The sequence below is a fragment of the Rhipicephalus microplus genome, chromosome X, assembly GCF_043290135.1.
Source record: "Rhipicephalus microplus isolate Deutch F79 chromosome X, USDA_Rmic, whole genome shotgun sequence".
Lineage (NCBI taxonomy): Eukaryota > Metazoa > Arthropoda > Arachnida > Ixodida > Ixodidae > Rhipicephalus > Rhipicephalus microplus.
Window position 1 is genome coordinate 112,654,251 of NC_134710.1, and position 13,299 is coordinate 112,667,549.

Sequence of the window (13,299 nt, forward strand, 5' to 3'; positions counted from 1 at the left end):
TTTGCGGCTCGTTACCTTCACGTTCGGTATTACTTTTTCTGTGGGGGGACACATTTTACGGCAACTGAAGACGCTAATAACTGCAATAATGAAGCAATTCACCTAATTATTTTAATTAGAGTATACAGGAGATAGGGTGGAATGGCAATGTTGAAGTCATTCTTGCGAAGAGCCCATTGCCGCTTTGTAATTTCTAAAAAGACGCCACTGATAATATTTGTGCAGGGATGAAGTCCGACCAACTTCGCAGGCGAAACCGAAACGCCATAGAGCGCTACTGCCATACTTTCCCGAAAGACCCAGATTGAGTGAGCATTTTTGTACCAACTGTCGATATATTTCCCGCTTCATGGCTATGTGGTCCACGCTTATCGCCCAAAATTCAATGAGTGTCGTCATACTGAATTTCTGCTAAAGTATGGCGGTTGCACTCTTCAGTGTGTGCTAGAGACGGTTTCGAGGTTGCAAGCGTTGAATCCAAAAAAATCTTCCGGTCACCTTATTTACCAACTCCTCAAGTCGAAACTGAAAGCACGTTTTACAGTTCTTTTCGAGGGTAAGGAAAGTCTCCCTTTCGTTTCAGGGGCGAAGCTCCTTAGGGTGTGGGTATGTCCATCCTCCGATGGTGTATGTAGCCACCGGTGGCACATACCCGAAAGATCGGCCCTTAGAATGTCCGCTGGGTGGCGGCACTTGTATATGATGAATACCTGACGAAAAGATGCGAGATGGATGCACCTTGAGTGTTCACTGGATAGACGGATGGACGAACGGACATACAGATAGACGGACGGAGTGACGAACGCACAGGCAGACAGAGGGGCAGACGCACGGACGAGCGGATGGATGAACATACAGAGGGACGGCCGCACGAACAGACGCAGGAATGGACAGGCGGACAGACGGAAGAACGGACGTACGGACGGACGCATGGAGGGGCGCACGGACGGACGAATGCATCGACGGTCACACGGATGGACGGGAAAACGGACGGACGGAAGCAAGAACGAATGGGCGGACGAAAGCACGGACAGACTGACGAACGCTTCACCTCACCAATTATCATTCACTCCGTGGATATGCTGTGATTTTTTTCACATAGAAGAAACGTGCGTCAAGTACAAGGGAATGTTTTATAATTTTTATGTAGCTCAAAAGAACAACAATTAGAATACATTCTGTCAAATAAGGGTAGCATAAACTGTAGAAAATCAGCGGGCTATTTTCTATAGCTTTTGTTGTCCATTGATGTTATGCAGCACATCTGTCGGCAAAACCGGATGTCATCAAGGGCCTGTGTTTGTAAACAGTGAAAGGGTCCATACCGAACACCTGTAAACTCACACCATCTCTACTGCAATAACTCCTCATTCAGCTTCATTAGGTTTATTTTACAGTTCAACACCTATACAGACCTTCACTGAAGACTCTCTGACCACCGCTATAAGTGGTTCTCTCTGGGCCGTTGTTAGCATGCTTGACCCCTGAAAATACACGGCAGAGGTGGTGACGTGGGCTTTTGAGATCCCGTGCACCAGCCCGAAAAGGAAGGGATCCTCCTATCCGCTAAAAAGTTTTATACACATATACTACATGCGAAGCATTTCTTTGCGTACTGCAGGCACTTTGATCATCCATCTATTCATCTATGAGCCCCGCCGCGGTGGTCTAGTGGCTAAGGTACTCAGCTGCTGACCTGCTGGTCGCGGAATTGAATCCCAGCTGCGGTGGCTGCGTTTTCGATGGAGGCGAAAATGCTGTAGGCACGTGTGCTGTTATTTAGGTGCACGTTAAAGAACCTCCAGGTGGTCGAAATTTCCGCAGTCCTTCACTACGACGTCTCTCATAATCATATGGTGGTTTTGAGACGTTAAACCCCACACAACAATCAAGTCTGTCTGTCTGTCTGTCTGTCTGTCTGTCTGTCTGTCTGCCTGCCTGTCTGTCTGTCTGTCTGTCTGTCTGTCTGTCTGTCTGTCTGTCTGTCTGTCTGTCTATCTATCTATCTATCTATCTATCTATCTATCTATCTATCTATCTATCTATCTATCTATCTATCTATCTATCTATCTATCTATCTATCTATCTATCTGTCTATCTATCTATCTATCTATCTATCTATCTATCTATCTATCTATCTATCCCCCACCTCTGGGTGCTCTCGTAATCATCTCCTTACCTTAGGGTGATCAAAATGAGTAAGTGAGGGTATAAAAGAGTTTGACGATAGCGGTCATGGCATGAATAATGTGAAAATCCCGTCACGTGCGACGTCCCCTTTCGTGCAAACACGAGTGGCTCACACCCGTACACCACAGATCGTGATTTGTGGGTATGTGCCACAGGTGCTTCACAGTTTACATCTACCGGGAAACGGAGAGAACAGACATAGGTAGAGATCTCGAGTGTTAAGAAAAGCCGACATGGGAGCGTTTACCCGAGGAATGCAAAGGATGCATGTCATGGACGCAGCAGAAATCAACTCCAAGCATTCTGCGTGGCAATTAAGTACTCTACCGTAGAGCCACGCCATGAGTCTCGGAACTCTCCTGGAAAAAGAAGCTATGCAAGCGCAATTTTGGTCAGTTGTGGTTGCAGTGCTGCTTATCTAATTTTGTTAACATTACATAAGTACTCCTATGATACAGATGTCACGTCGTGTCTGCGTCAGTTGTAGTTAATTGTCATCCATTAGGGTTGGTTTACGTATAGCACTACCAGGGCTACTATGCTCGCATATACAAGAGCTACATTCAACCTTACTGCTTCTGGTGTTGGTAATACACATGTTGCTCTTGGCATCGTATACGCAACTGTAAACAACTGGCTACGCAAAGCATATGCGAGTGTTGAGCATATACATGTCTGTACGTGTAACACTTGCCCGTAGCGTCATTTCATAACGTTTCGCTCAACAAAAAATTACAACGCAGTCACCTTACTCCACCTACTTCGCATGATATTGATTCCCAAGTACGTGGGATCTGCCATATTTTCAGCCGTACTCGGACATGGTGGCTGTGCCAAAAAGAGTAAGCTTTCGGAAAGAGCAACGCGCATCACTCCAGAAATGCTTCAGACGCCACTGACGAGCGGGTGGATTGTATTACGTGAGAACTTTACCGATCGCTGTAGTCGTTTTATTCAAAATATAGGAATAGCACGAGTAGCAGGAATTCTTCATGGTGGCTATCAAGAATTATCGCACTAGTTGTCAGAGACCGTAGGAGCGAGTCAGTCTTCGACAATTCCCACCCCCCAAACATCCGTTTGCCTGCTGGACCACGGCGTCCAAGTTTTGTCTTACTCGCTTTGAAGAGCTGACGCAATCGCCTCGGCGAGAACTGATGATGTAACGCAGCCGGGTGACGTACTGTAAGCCACCAACAACAACCTCCTGAGTGGTCCTAAATATCCGAGGTGGACACGAGGACTTTCGCGACTGTCTCGATTACAGCCGATGCGAGCAGCGCTATATAGATAAACGTGGGAAGCGGCCGTCTTATACTCTTCTTCCTGCCAGGTAACAAAGGCCGGTCAACTAGCCATTCATCGGTCTCTTTTTCTTATACTTCCCCTGCCTTTTATCATTGAACTCGTTACACGCCGAACGAGGCGACCAGCAAGCACGGCGTGGCCCGCTTAAACCCCGCCAAATTGCTGAACAAGGGCGCGTTATATAGGGGCGACGCGCCCGCGTGGCTCGTAAGCCCTCCGCGGTCGGCGCTGATCTCTTGGGCCACGCGCATCTGGTGACCCGGTGAGCGGCGGCAACTCACCTGCGGGGGTGCGCGCCCGGACAAAAGGAGCAGACCCTCCGATCATCGCATGCATGAGCCGTGTGGCCAGTGCAGTGACTTTTTACGATCGCATTTAACGAGGACCGGACACTTTGCGCAACAGGATGTGCACGCGGCCGGGTTCCCCCAGAGCGCAAGTGTTTTTCGGCCGCGGCAGTAAAGGCGAGACCGGGCCTCCGCCGCCGTCGACTAATTGCGACCGCCGTGAGCCGCGCGTTTCTCTGCTCTCGGCCGGCCTCTTAATACCCCGCGGATTAAGGTATACGGCCACGCGAGCCATACGCCGCCTGCTCTTTGACCGGCGCCGCCGCAACCGCCATCACCACCATCGGGCAGCTTTTCATTGAGGATTGGGCGGTGCGTATACTACACTGCGGAGCCGGAAGAGGGTTTATTTGCTCACGCTCGACAGGTATTACAACCGTGCGTGTAGCCGTCGTGGGAACATCGTCTGAGCACGCTCGCATGCACTGTATCGAAGCGGATATCGGGCTTTTCTGCGCTGCCACATGTATACCATACAGATCCTCGTTGGTCCTAGCCCTCACGTGATGTGCGGGCGTGCAGGCGCATGTGCGAGATAGCGGCACCATTTAATACCTTAAAAATAATTTCGTTGAAGACAGCTTCGATGTGCTATATAACAATGAGTTATCCACGGCATGTAGCTTGCCGGGTCTGTAATTTCTAGCCATGCTCTAGGCTCACTTCTATATTATCTGCAACCACTCATGTGCAGCTGGCTGGTACCGTTGATAAGTCGAACTCTCACGGCTGGCCAAACGTGAAAAGTTCGACAAGGCATTAGGGTCAAAATAGGCAACGCTACAGACTACTGACCCTGTATACGCAAGTTTACAATGATAATTATAAAAAAGAAGAATGCCATCAAGTATGTGCTGCATTTTAAGACGCTTTCAGGCATGTAGTCATTATACCACGTCTTATTACGTGTGTTGCACGCTTCGCCTTCAAGGTAGATCCATATTTCAGCTTTTTACGGCAATACCTACAGCTCAGCGCACCAGTTTCTTTCAATATGAGTCTACTTTTGGACTTTTCAGACCCTAAAGCGAGGAGAAGTTTATTACCTCCTATCAGTCGAAAATTACCTGACTGATTGAATTCAAAATGAACTGATCCCCTACGTGAACAGTGACCAAACGGCCATCGATACTGTCACCATTGCCTTTTAGAGGGACAACTTGTCTAGGCTTGTCCATTGTACATTGTCCGTTGTCGGGCGATGGCGATGACGCTGATGACGATGAAGACGCGCATTAGCACATGCAAGGTACCCAATGACGATGAGGACCATGGAACATTCTCTTTCTGTCATGGATGAAAAAACGAACGTAAGGCGCGGGAAGCGGTGGCAAAAGGGGGAAAAAAGCCAATAGGACTACTCGCACATCTCGGGGGGTTCAACGTTGACACCGCGGACAACGACTAGCTCGTATATACAGTATATGACGTCTTGGTACGTTCTACGATATGCTACGATACACAACAACCTACAACCACCAGAGGCACGTGCATAGACCTCGTCCTTGCCATCGTCAGGCTAGATCCGATAGAAGAACCATTGGCTTTACATTTCACAAACCACAAAGCTGTGATCGATAATAATGCCGGCGAAACGAAAGTCACATCTCAACACAAGAGAGAGAGAGAAAGAGACAGAGAGAGAGAGAGAGAGAGAGAGAGAGAATTTATTTACAGAAAGGTAGAGAGGTCAGCCTGAGCTATAGTTTGCTCCGTCCTGCTACTCTACTCAACACAACATACCGTTTATAATCAATAAGTGTATACACCGCTTTGTCAGTCATTGACAAGCGTGAGTGAGTAATGTCACGGGTGATGCACGGCAACACCAAACGATCCCCCTGCTTCGCCCACTCATCATCATTACCTCCGTTGAGATGCCATGGGGTTTTTTTTTACATCTTGCTGGACGTAAAAGCAACACATACAAGACAATTAATTGCAGATCACAAGCACGAAAACAAGTCGAGTCTGCAGTTCCTTCCAAGGAGCTTGTGTGAAATGTTGCCCCATATTATTGCTGTCTGACTGAACGAAACACAAAGGTACCCGTATACTTTATCCACACGATTCTACATCTAATGCGTAAAATTGGGCACGTTGGAAGCTTCCAGTTATCTAAGATTTCCCCCGCGTTGTTAAGAAAGAATAAAAGACAACGGTACAGAACAACCGCTGCTGTTCTGTTGATTTCAAGTAATTACGGGCCAAGTCACTATGTGAAAAGTATTGTCAGAAAGCGTACCTACTGGCGTCCTGCATATTGATGTTCTGTAAATCCCTGTTACTGTAAAGCTAGATCTTATAATCTATCATTAATCATCACGTGCGCGTAGCACGTAACCGCTGGCATGAAATTGGCGAAGTCATCACGTTGTTATATTCAATGTAGTGCACGTATATATATATAGATATATGTGACGCATTAACAAGGTGATTCTAGGAGAAGCCGACGAAGAGGAAGTGCGCATGCATTAGAATAAACGCAGGGCATCTGGACCACGACGTGTCTCCATTTTGTAGCGCCACACATATTATATATATATATATATATATATATATATATATATATATATATATATATATATATATATATATATATATATATATATATATATATATATATATATATATATCTTTCGCACTTTAACACATCGGTATTTACTGGTAGATTTAAACCATTAGAGCAGATCGCGAGCACATCTCATGCTCGATGAGAGTGCACATGAAAAAAGAATAGAGAGAAATCAGGAACCAAAATTATCTTCCCTCGTGCCGTATTACGTCTTCCGATAGCACATCCTGTTAAAACGACCCCAACAGCTAGTGATAACGCTGTACCTTTCTGAGTGACTCGACTCACCAGTGTCGGGTAGAAGGCGGACGAGTCGACGGCCAGGTTCGCGTAGTCAGCTGCTGCGGCCGCCTGGTCTCCGTAGCCGGCGTTGTAGAAGCGCGGCGTGGCAAGCTGAGGGTAGCTGGACAGGAGGCGCGAGTCGTACGAGCCGGCCGCCGGCAGGGAGCACACGGGCCCGGAGGCCGCCGGAGCGGCGCCGGGGGACTCGCCGACCAGCGGGCGCGCTGGTTCGCAGCATGCCGCCGTGGCAGGAGACGGAGAGTGGCCCGAGCCGCCGCCGCCCATCAGCTGCACAACGAGATGGTACCTTTCCTTCATCCAGGGCCTCACTTAAGCGCACAGGCCGACAGACGCCCGTGCGCGCGTACAGTGCATCTTGAAGCCAATACAGACTCGGGGAACATTCACGAAAGTTTATTTTTCTATACGTTGGTACCGTTCGCAAGAGTTCCGATGCATGCACACCGTTCAGTCGTGGCTGGAATTCCCAAAAGATATGGGGCCAGTGGTCACCATTGCAACGGCCACACTCATGTTAAGACATTATGAATAAGGAATAACATGAACGACAGACGCAGGCGTCGAGGCGAAACAAAACAGCATGACAACACCCAAGTTCGTTCATGGTGTGTGTTTCTCGCGCATGGCCATGTCATTTTTCTCAATAGGAGAAATGCAAGGAAAGGCAGGGAGGTTAACCAGGAGCGCCTTCGTTGAAGTCACATAGATGGTGGACACAGAGGCCAAAGTGGCCGGTCATTCCACAAAAAGAAAGAAAGGTTATAACCAAGAGCGCCTTCGTTGAAGTCACAGCAGTGGGCATAGAAGTCAAGGTGCCCAGTCTTTACACAAAAAGAACGAAAGAAAGATCACAAACATTAGTTGTTGTGTTTTGAGCTGCATGAAGGATATATACATGTGCACATTCCGTATATATATGCATGCGCACATTCAAACACACCCACGAATATAAATATAGTTGATTGCGGGTCAGTATATAGCGAAGTATCTTAGCGACTAGACCACTGTGGCGGGTTTTTTTTTCTCATCATAAAACAACAAAAACATATCCGTTCAGACATTCCGTCGTTAAATTTGAAGATTCCGTGCATTTTTATATGTCAATTAAATAAGCACTAATAACGCACAAATGCGTGTGCCATGGTCAATATATTGCTTCCTTGATAAAAATTTTGCAGATGTCCTTTAAGTGTAAAGTAATCTGCATGTTAAAAGCACATGATATGCTCCTAGTGCCGTTAAACTTATTAAACCTTTCTCGTTTGTTGTTAATTCCCCGTCACTTCCACGCCATCTTATATTTACAGAGTGCCACAGTTATCTTTAGCTAGAGTTTTAAAATATGCCGACACACGCAATTAAGACGCGATCAAATGCATGTTTGTGACGGTTGCTTACAGTGAGTCAGACTATTTTTGTGTTCTGGTTAAGTGCCTGATTTGACCAATTATATTAACTAGCTTAAAAAAGCAACAAAAGGAGCCAGAAATTCCAATGAGAAAGTTGTTCATAGATTCGTAAAACGTCCGGTTAGACTGGCTCGAGCTTTACACCTGTTTAATTTTAACCTTTTTCTGCTAGCTACAAATGCCCATGAAATACAAAAAAATACCACGTGACAAACCCGCTCACCCACCAGTGCGCACGATGATTCTAGTGCTCCCTAACGGACCACGTACGAACGACCATATCATTTGCCCGATTGTACTGCCTCGACAGGGCCGCATTAACGGTGGTGGCTTTGCGATGAACGTTTTTCGCTATCAACCACAAAAGTGATAATCGCTGTGACTGCTTATCGCTGTCATGAACCGGTGTGAGCGAAGCGTATCGTTCGTACGCGGAACGTTAGAGAGCACCAGAATCACGGCGCGCGTATATAGGCGCGCCAGCGGGTTTGTCACATGGTGTTTTTCTTTTGTATTTCGCAAATATTTGTAGTTAACAGAAAAACGCTTACATTTATAAATATAAAGTTCGAAACTGTCTAATCGGGCGTTTTGGAAACCGACCTATAATTTTCTCCTTGAAATTTTTGACCCATCTTCGTTCCTTCAAAAGTTAGTTATTTAAAGGGGCCTAATTAAACAATGAATCAGAACGCGAATTACAGTCTGACTCACTCCAGGCAACTAATTGTCAGCAACGTGCATTTGGTCGTGTCGTCATTGCGTGCGTCGGCAGATTTTCAAACTTTGTCTAGGGCGCCCTGTATAGATTTACTCGTATAGCTGCTGACAGATGTTAGCCATACTTGATCAGCCCTGAACACCCTCCGTCTTCCTCATATGCGCACAAAACACATCATTATTCCTCCCATGCTACGGCGTCTTTATGTCGCACGCTGTAAACCCTGCCTCATTCTATACGGATCATCACAGTGGTTGTGTGACTTAGCCTGACGCCTAAACGCTGGGTTGTTAGAAGCCGCTTGTTCTGCTGGCTCAGAAGGAGAGGAGTCTAATTCTCATAACGAACGCAATTTCTGCCATCTTACAGCCACAATAAGGGTGCCCAAGCACACTGTCTGAACAGCGCTCTTCGATACAGCAGGCAATTGGCCGGCCATTGGTATGAAACGATTCCCCGAAAACGTGTCACAATACATGGTACCACCATAAGGACTTATATACAGACTCACTTGTAGGACAGAAATTCAGCGAACGCTGCTGGACATATCATGAACGAAGGTGGGTGGCAAATGAAAATGTTCACTTTCGAATTAATTCCTTCATGAATATAGATACAAATTTTCAAACAGAAGTTAAGCTTGAAATGTTCGTAAAAGTATAATTCCGCCCATCCTGACTCTGGACACACTATGCAAAACAATATAGTAAAGCTATAGGACATGCACTATAGTAAAGCTAACTTCTAGAACGACTTCTGGTCCAGCTCAGGGAACAAGGAACCCGTATGCGGTTCCGAACCGTCAGAACATCATCAGACTTGGTCAGTGACCGTGTTTCATCTGACATTAAAGCTCACTAGAAAGTACGTTCGATAGGTATATACGAAAGAAAGGCTTCGAAATTTCGCCCTTTGTTCTCTCTCTCCCGCTGCATTTCCTCTCTTTATCTCTCTGTGAGTTTTCATTGTAAAATTTAATCGTTTGCACCCCGATGTCATACAGGCGTACATACTGTGTGACAAAAAAAAAAACAAGAAAGAGACTTCATGTGCTGCACAGAAAGATTAACAATGAGTACCTAAATAAGACGATGGTGTCACTAATCGCTCAACTAGCGATGCGGAATACGCAAAAAAGAAAGCTAAAGCATAATGCACCAAGACAGAAATCTCTACAACACCCTATAGGAACAAGTTAATTACTATAGGGGTGAGGGTCAAATAGTCCACATGAAGTAGATGAGGTCATCCTCACTCCTAATATTGGAATACGAGTGTCATGTTCATTGAAAAGAAGAGGGAGTACAAGCGGCACGGCCCCATGTAGAAACCAAACGTACGCAGAGAAATGCCCTCCGAAGACTCCTTATTTTCGTTGGTCTGGGCAAAGTTCGCGCGCGTGTGTGTGTGTGGGGGGGGGGGGGGGGGAGCTGCGTGCGTGCGTGTGTGTACGTGTGTGTGTCTAAACTAATCTATCTACATCGCTTTCTTTTGTCCTACTATGTATTAACCCTTTTTGTCATCAGACATGTATACTTTTCCAAGCTTTCTTTCAATAGTCTCGTACCTTCCCGCACTTCACCATTTATCGCTTGTAGCAATCGCGCTGGCCTTCAATCACAGAAGGACGTGTTTCAATGTGCGATTTTGTAGCTAACACACAAGAAAATACTTCTGCACCGATTTTACAGAATAGTGCTATGGTGTTAAAGAGCCCACGTCGCACAATAGGCTATTTCAGTGCCGACGGCGTTGGTTGTGAGCGAAGAGTTGGCATTGTGCGTAAGCGAAAAAATCGCGATGGGTGCAAAAAATCAAAATCAGGATTCGCGCCGGGATCAGACCCGTGTATTTTTCAACGCATGCACCACGTGTTCTACCACAAAGCCATGTCATTGCATGAAATTTCTTTGAAAAAAAAAGTACTCTATACAGTCGTCATGTCGGTCGACGAGACACGTGAACAGAAGTAATATTGGATGGAAGCAGCGTAGAACTGCAGTCGGCATCATGCCACGTGCATTTCGTATTGCGCGTGTGGTTTAAAGCTGCCCACTGATACGTGTGGGGGTGGTTTTGAAACCACCCCCACACGTATCACTGCAACTAGTGAAACTCTTATCGACCTTTTTATTACTAACCTAGCAATTAATGACCTATTCTCTGGTACCATTAATGTGACACTTAGCGACCACTTGCCTATCTATTTAGTAACTGATACGTACAATACGGCAAAAGAATTCACTGTAAATATAATATATCAAGACATCAACGCGGTTACACTGTCGCAGTTCCGAGATGAACTCGCCAGAACAAGCTGGAACGCAGTTTTTGCGTGCTCTACGGCTGATGCCGCATATGACCATTTCATAGAAATTTTTTCTTCGGTATATAAAAAACACTTTACGTACAAAGAAATAACTAAGCCAAAACGCGCACGTAAGCCTTGGGTAACGTTAAGTATATTGAAAATGATACGTACGAAAAACAGACTGTACCAGGTGTTCTTGAAAAATCGCGATTTGAATGCACTGAAAGCGTTTAGGGCCTACAGAAACAGTCTTTCAAAAACTTTAAGACAAGCCAAACGCGACTATTACCATACTATTTTTAACGGTATCGTAGATGTCAAGCAAATGTGGAAAAAACTAAACACAATCATATCTTCACGTAATAGGACACCTGGTGTCGACGAAATTACAATTGATAATCATATATTTAAAGGAACAGCATTAGCCAATAAATTCAATGGGTACTTTACTTCTTTGTCAGAAAGTACTTACGACGGAAATGCATTAAGTTACATGCCAACACCTATAGCCCCCTCAATATTTATTGACCCTACGGAGCAAACTGAGGTAAACAACGTTTTCATGAAACTTAAAAAAAGCATAAGTGAGGACATTGACGGCATAAAAATGGAACCGGTTATCTTTGTTATTGATTTATTATCACCCTGCCTAACGCATATTTATAATATTGTTTTAAGCACAGGTATGTTCCCTAAGCGGATGAAAAATGCCAAAGTTGCAGTGCTTTTTAAAGGTGGTGACAAAAATGAAATGAGTAATTACCGGCCAATATCGGTATTACCTATATTTTCAAAGGCTCTAGAAAAAATCATTTTCACTAGATTGTATAAATTTTTGGACTGGCATTCTGTGATTACAACAGCACAATATGGGTTCAGGTCTGGCGTATCGACGGAGACAGCGCTGTTGCATCAAAAAGAGTTGATACTGGGCAACATTGAAGCAAGAAAGCTAACATTAGGCGTATTCATAGACTTTACGAAGGCGTTCGACAGAATCGATCACCAAACCTTGTTAGAAAAATTGTTTTATTACGGGATTAGAGGCATCGCGCTCGATTTAATAGGAAGCTACCTTAGTGATCGGTACCAGTGCGTGTCTATAAATAGGCAAACATCTATGCCCAAAAAAATCAAACGCGGTGTACCACAGGGAAGCATATTAGGACCTCTTCTATTTACCCTTTATATCAATGATATTGTAAATGTGGATCACTCAATAACGTACATTATTTATGCAGATGATACAAGCTTATTCTTTACGGAAACAAATATAGACGATTTGATAAAAGCAGCTAATAAAACGTTAGTCAATTTTTCGAAATGGTCCTGCCAAAATTCGTTACAGATCAACAGCTCTAAAACCAAGGCCGTTCTTTTCCGTGCGAAAGGAATAACATGTACGTACACACAAAAACTGATGCTAAATAGTTTCAATATCGAACTTTCAGAGACTGTCAAAACTTTGGGCGTCATCTTTCATCAACATATGTTCTGGAATTCTCACACTGAACAATTGTGTATTAAGCTAAGAAAAGCCCTTGGCGTGCTGAGAAGGTGTCAGTCGTTTCTACCGCTCCCCCAGAAACTTCTTATCTTTAATACGCTTTTTTGTTCTCATCTACGCTATTGTCAGTTGGTATGGGCTTCTGGAACTGAAACATCAAAACAAAAGTTGTATACACTTCAAAAAAGCGCTTTGCGGGCTGTTGCAAATATAGGTTACAGAGAACACACATCCCATTTATTTGTCAAGTTTAAAGTTTTAAAATTTTGTGTGGCATATGAACATAACTTGTTGTTGTCTTTGAGGTCTGAAATTCGAAAGAATTGCGCAAACCTGAGAGGCTTAGCACATTTACAGCCGAAAATTTTGTTGCGTCCGATACGGAGTTCTGAACACTGGCACATCCCCCGACCGCGAACAAATTACGGACTCCAAATGCTAAAGCACTCTGTTCCCCATATACTAAATAAGCTCAAGCTCACAGAACAGCAATTGCGTCTCCTTTCAAGTAGTGATATATTAAACCTGTTTGTATAAGGAACTATAAACCCAGAAAAATTACACCCAGTACTTGTAAATGCATGAAATTTTAAGTGTACCCCTTTCTGTTATAGCGTCTTATATTGGT

At 44.9% G+C, this 13,299-nt stretch overlaps 1 protein-coding gene across 1 annotated transcript in view; it reads right to left on the reverse strand.

The window, feature by feature from the left end:
* LOC119176331 (uncharacterized) overlaps positions 1 to 13,299 on the reverse strand; it is a 192,576-nt gene that overhangs the window by 116,883 nt on the left and 62,394 nt on the right. The window contains exon 2 of the mRNA XM_037427557.2: positions 6,709 to 6,990. Within this exon, the coding sequence (XP_037283454.2) occupies positions 6,709 to 6,990 (282 nt within the window). The remainder of the gene's footprint in view (positions 1 to 6,708; positions 6,991 to 13,299) is intronic.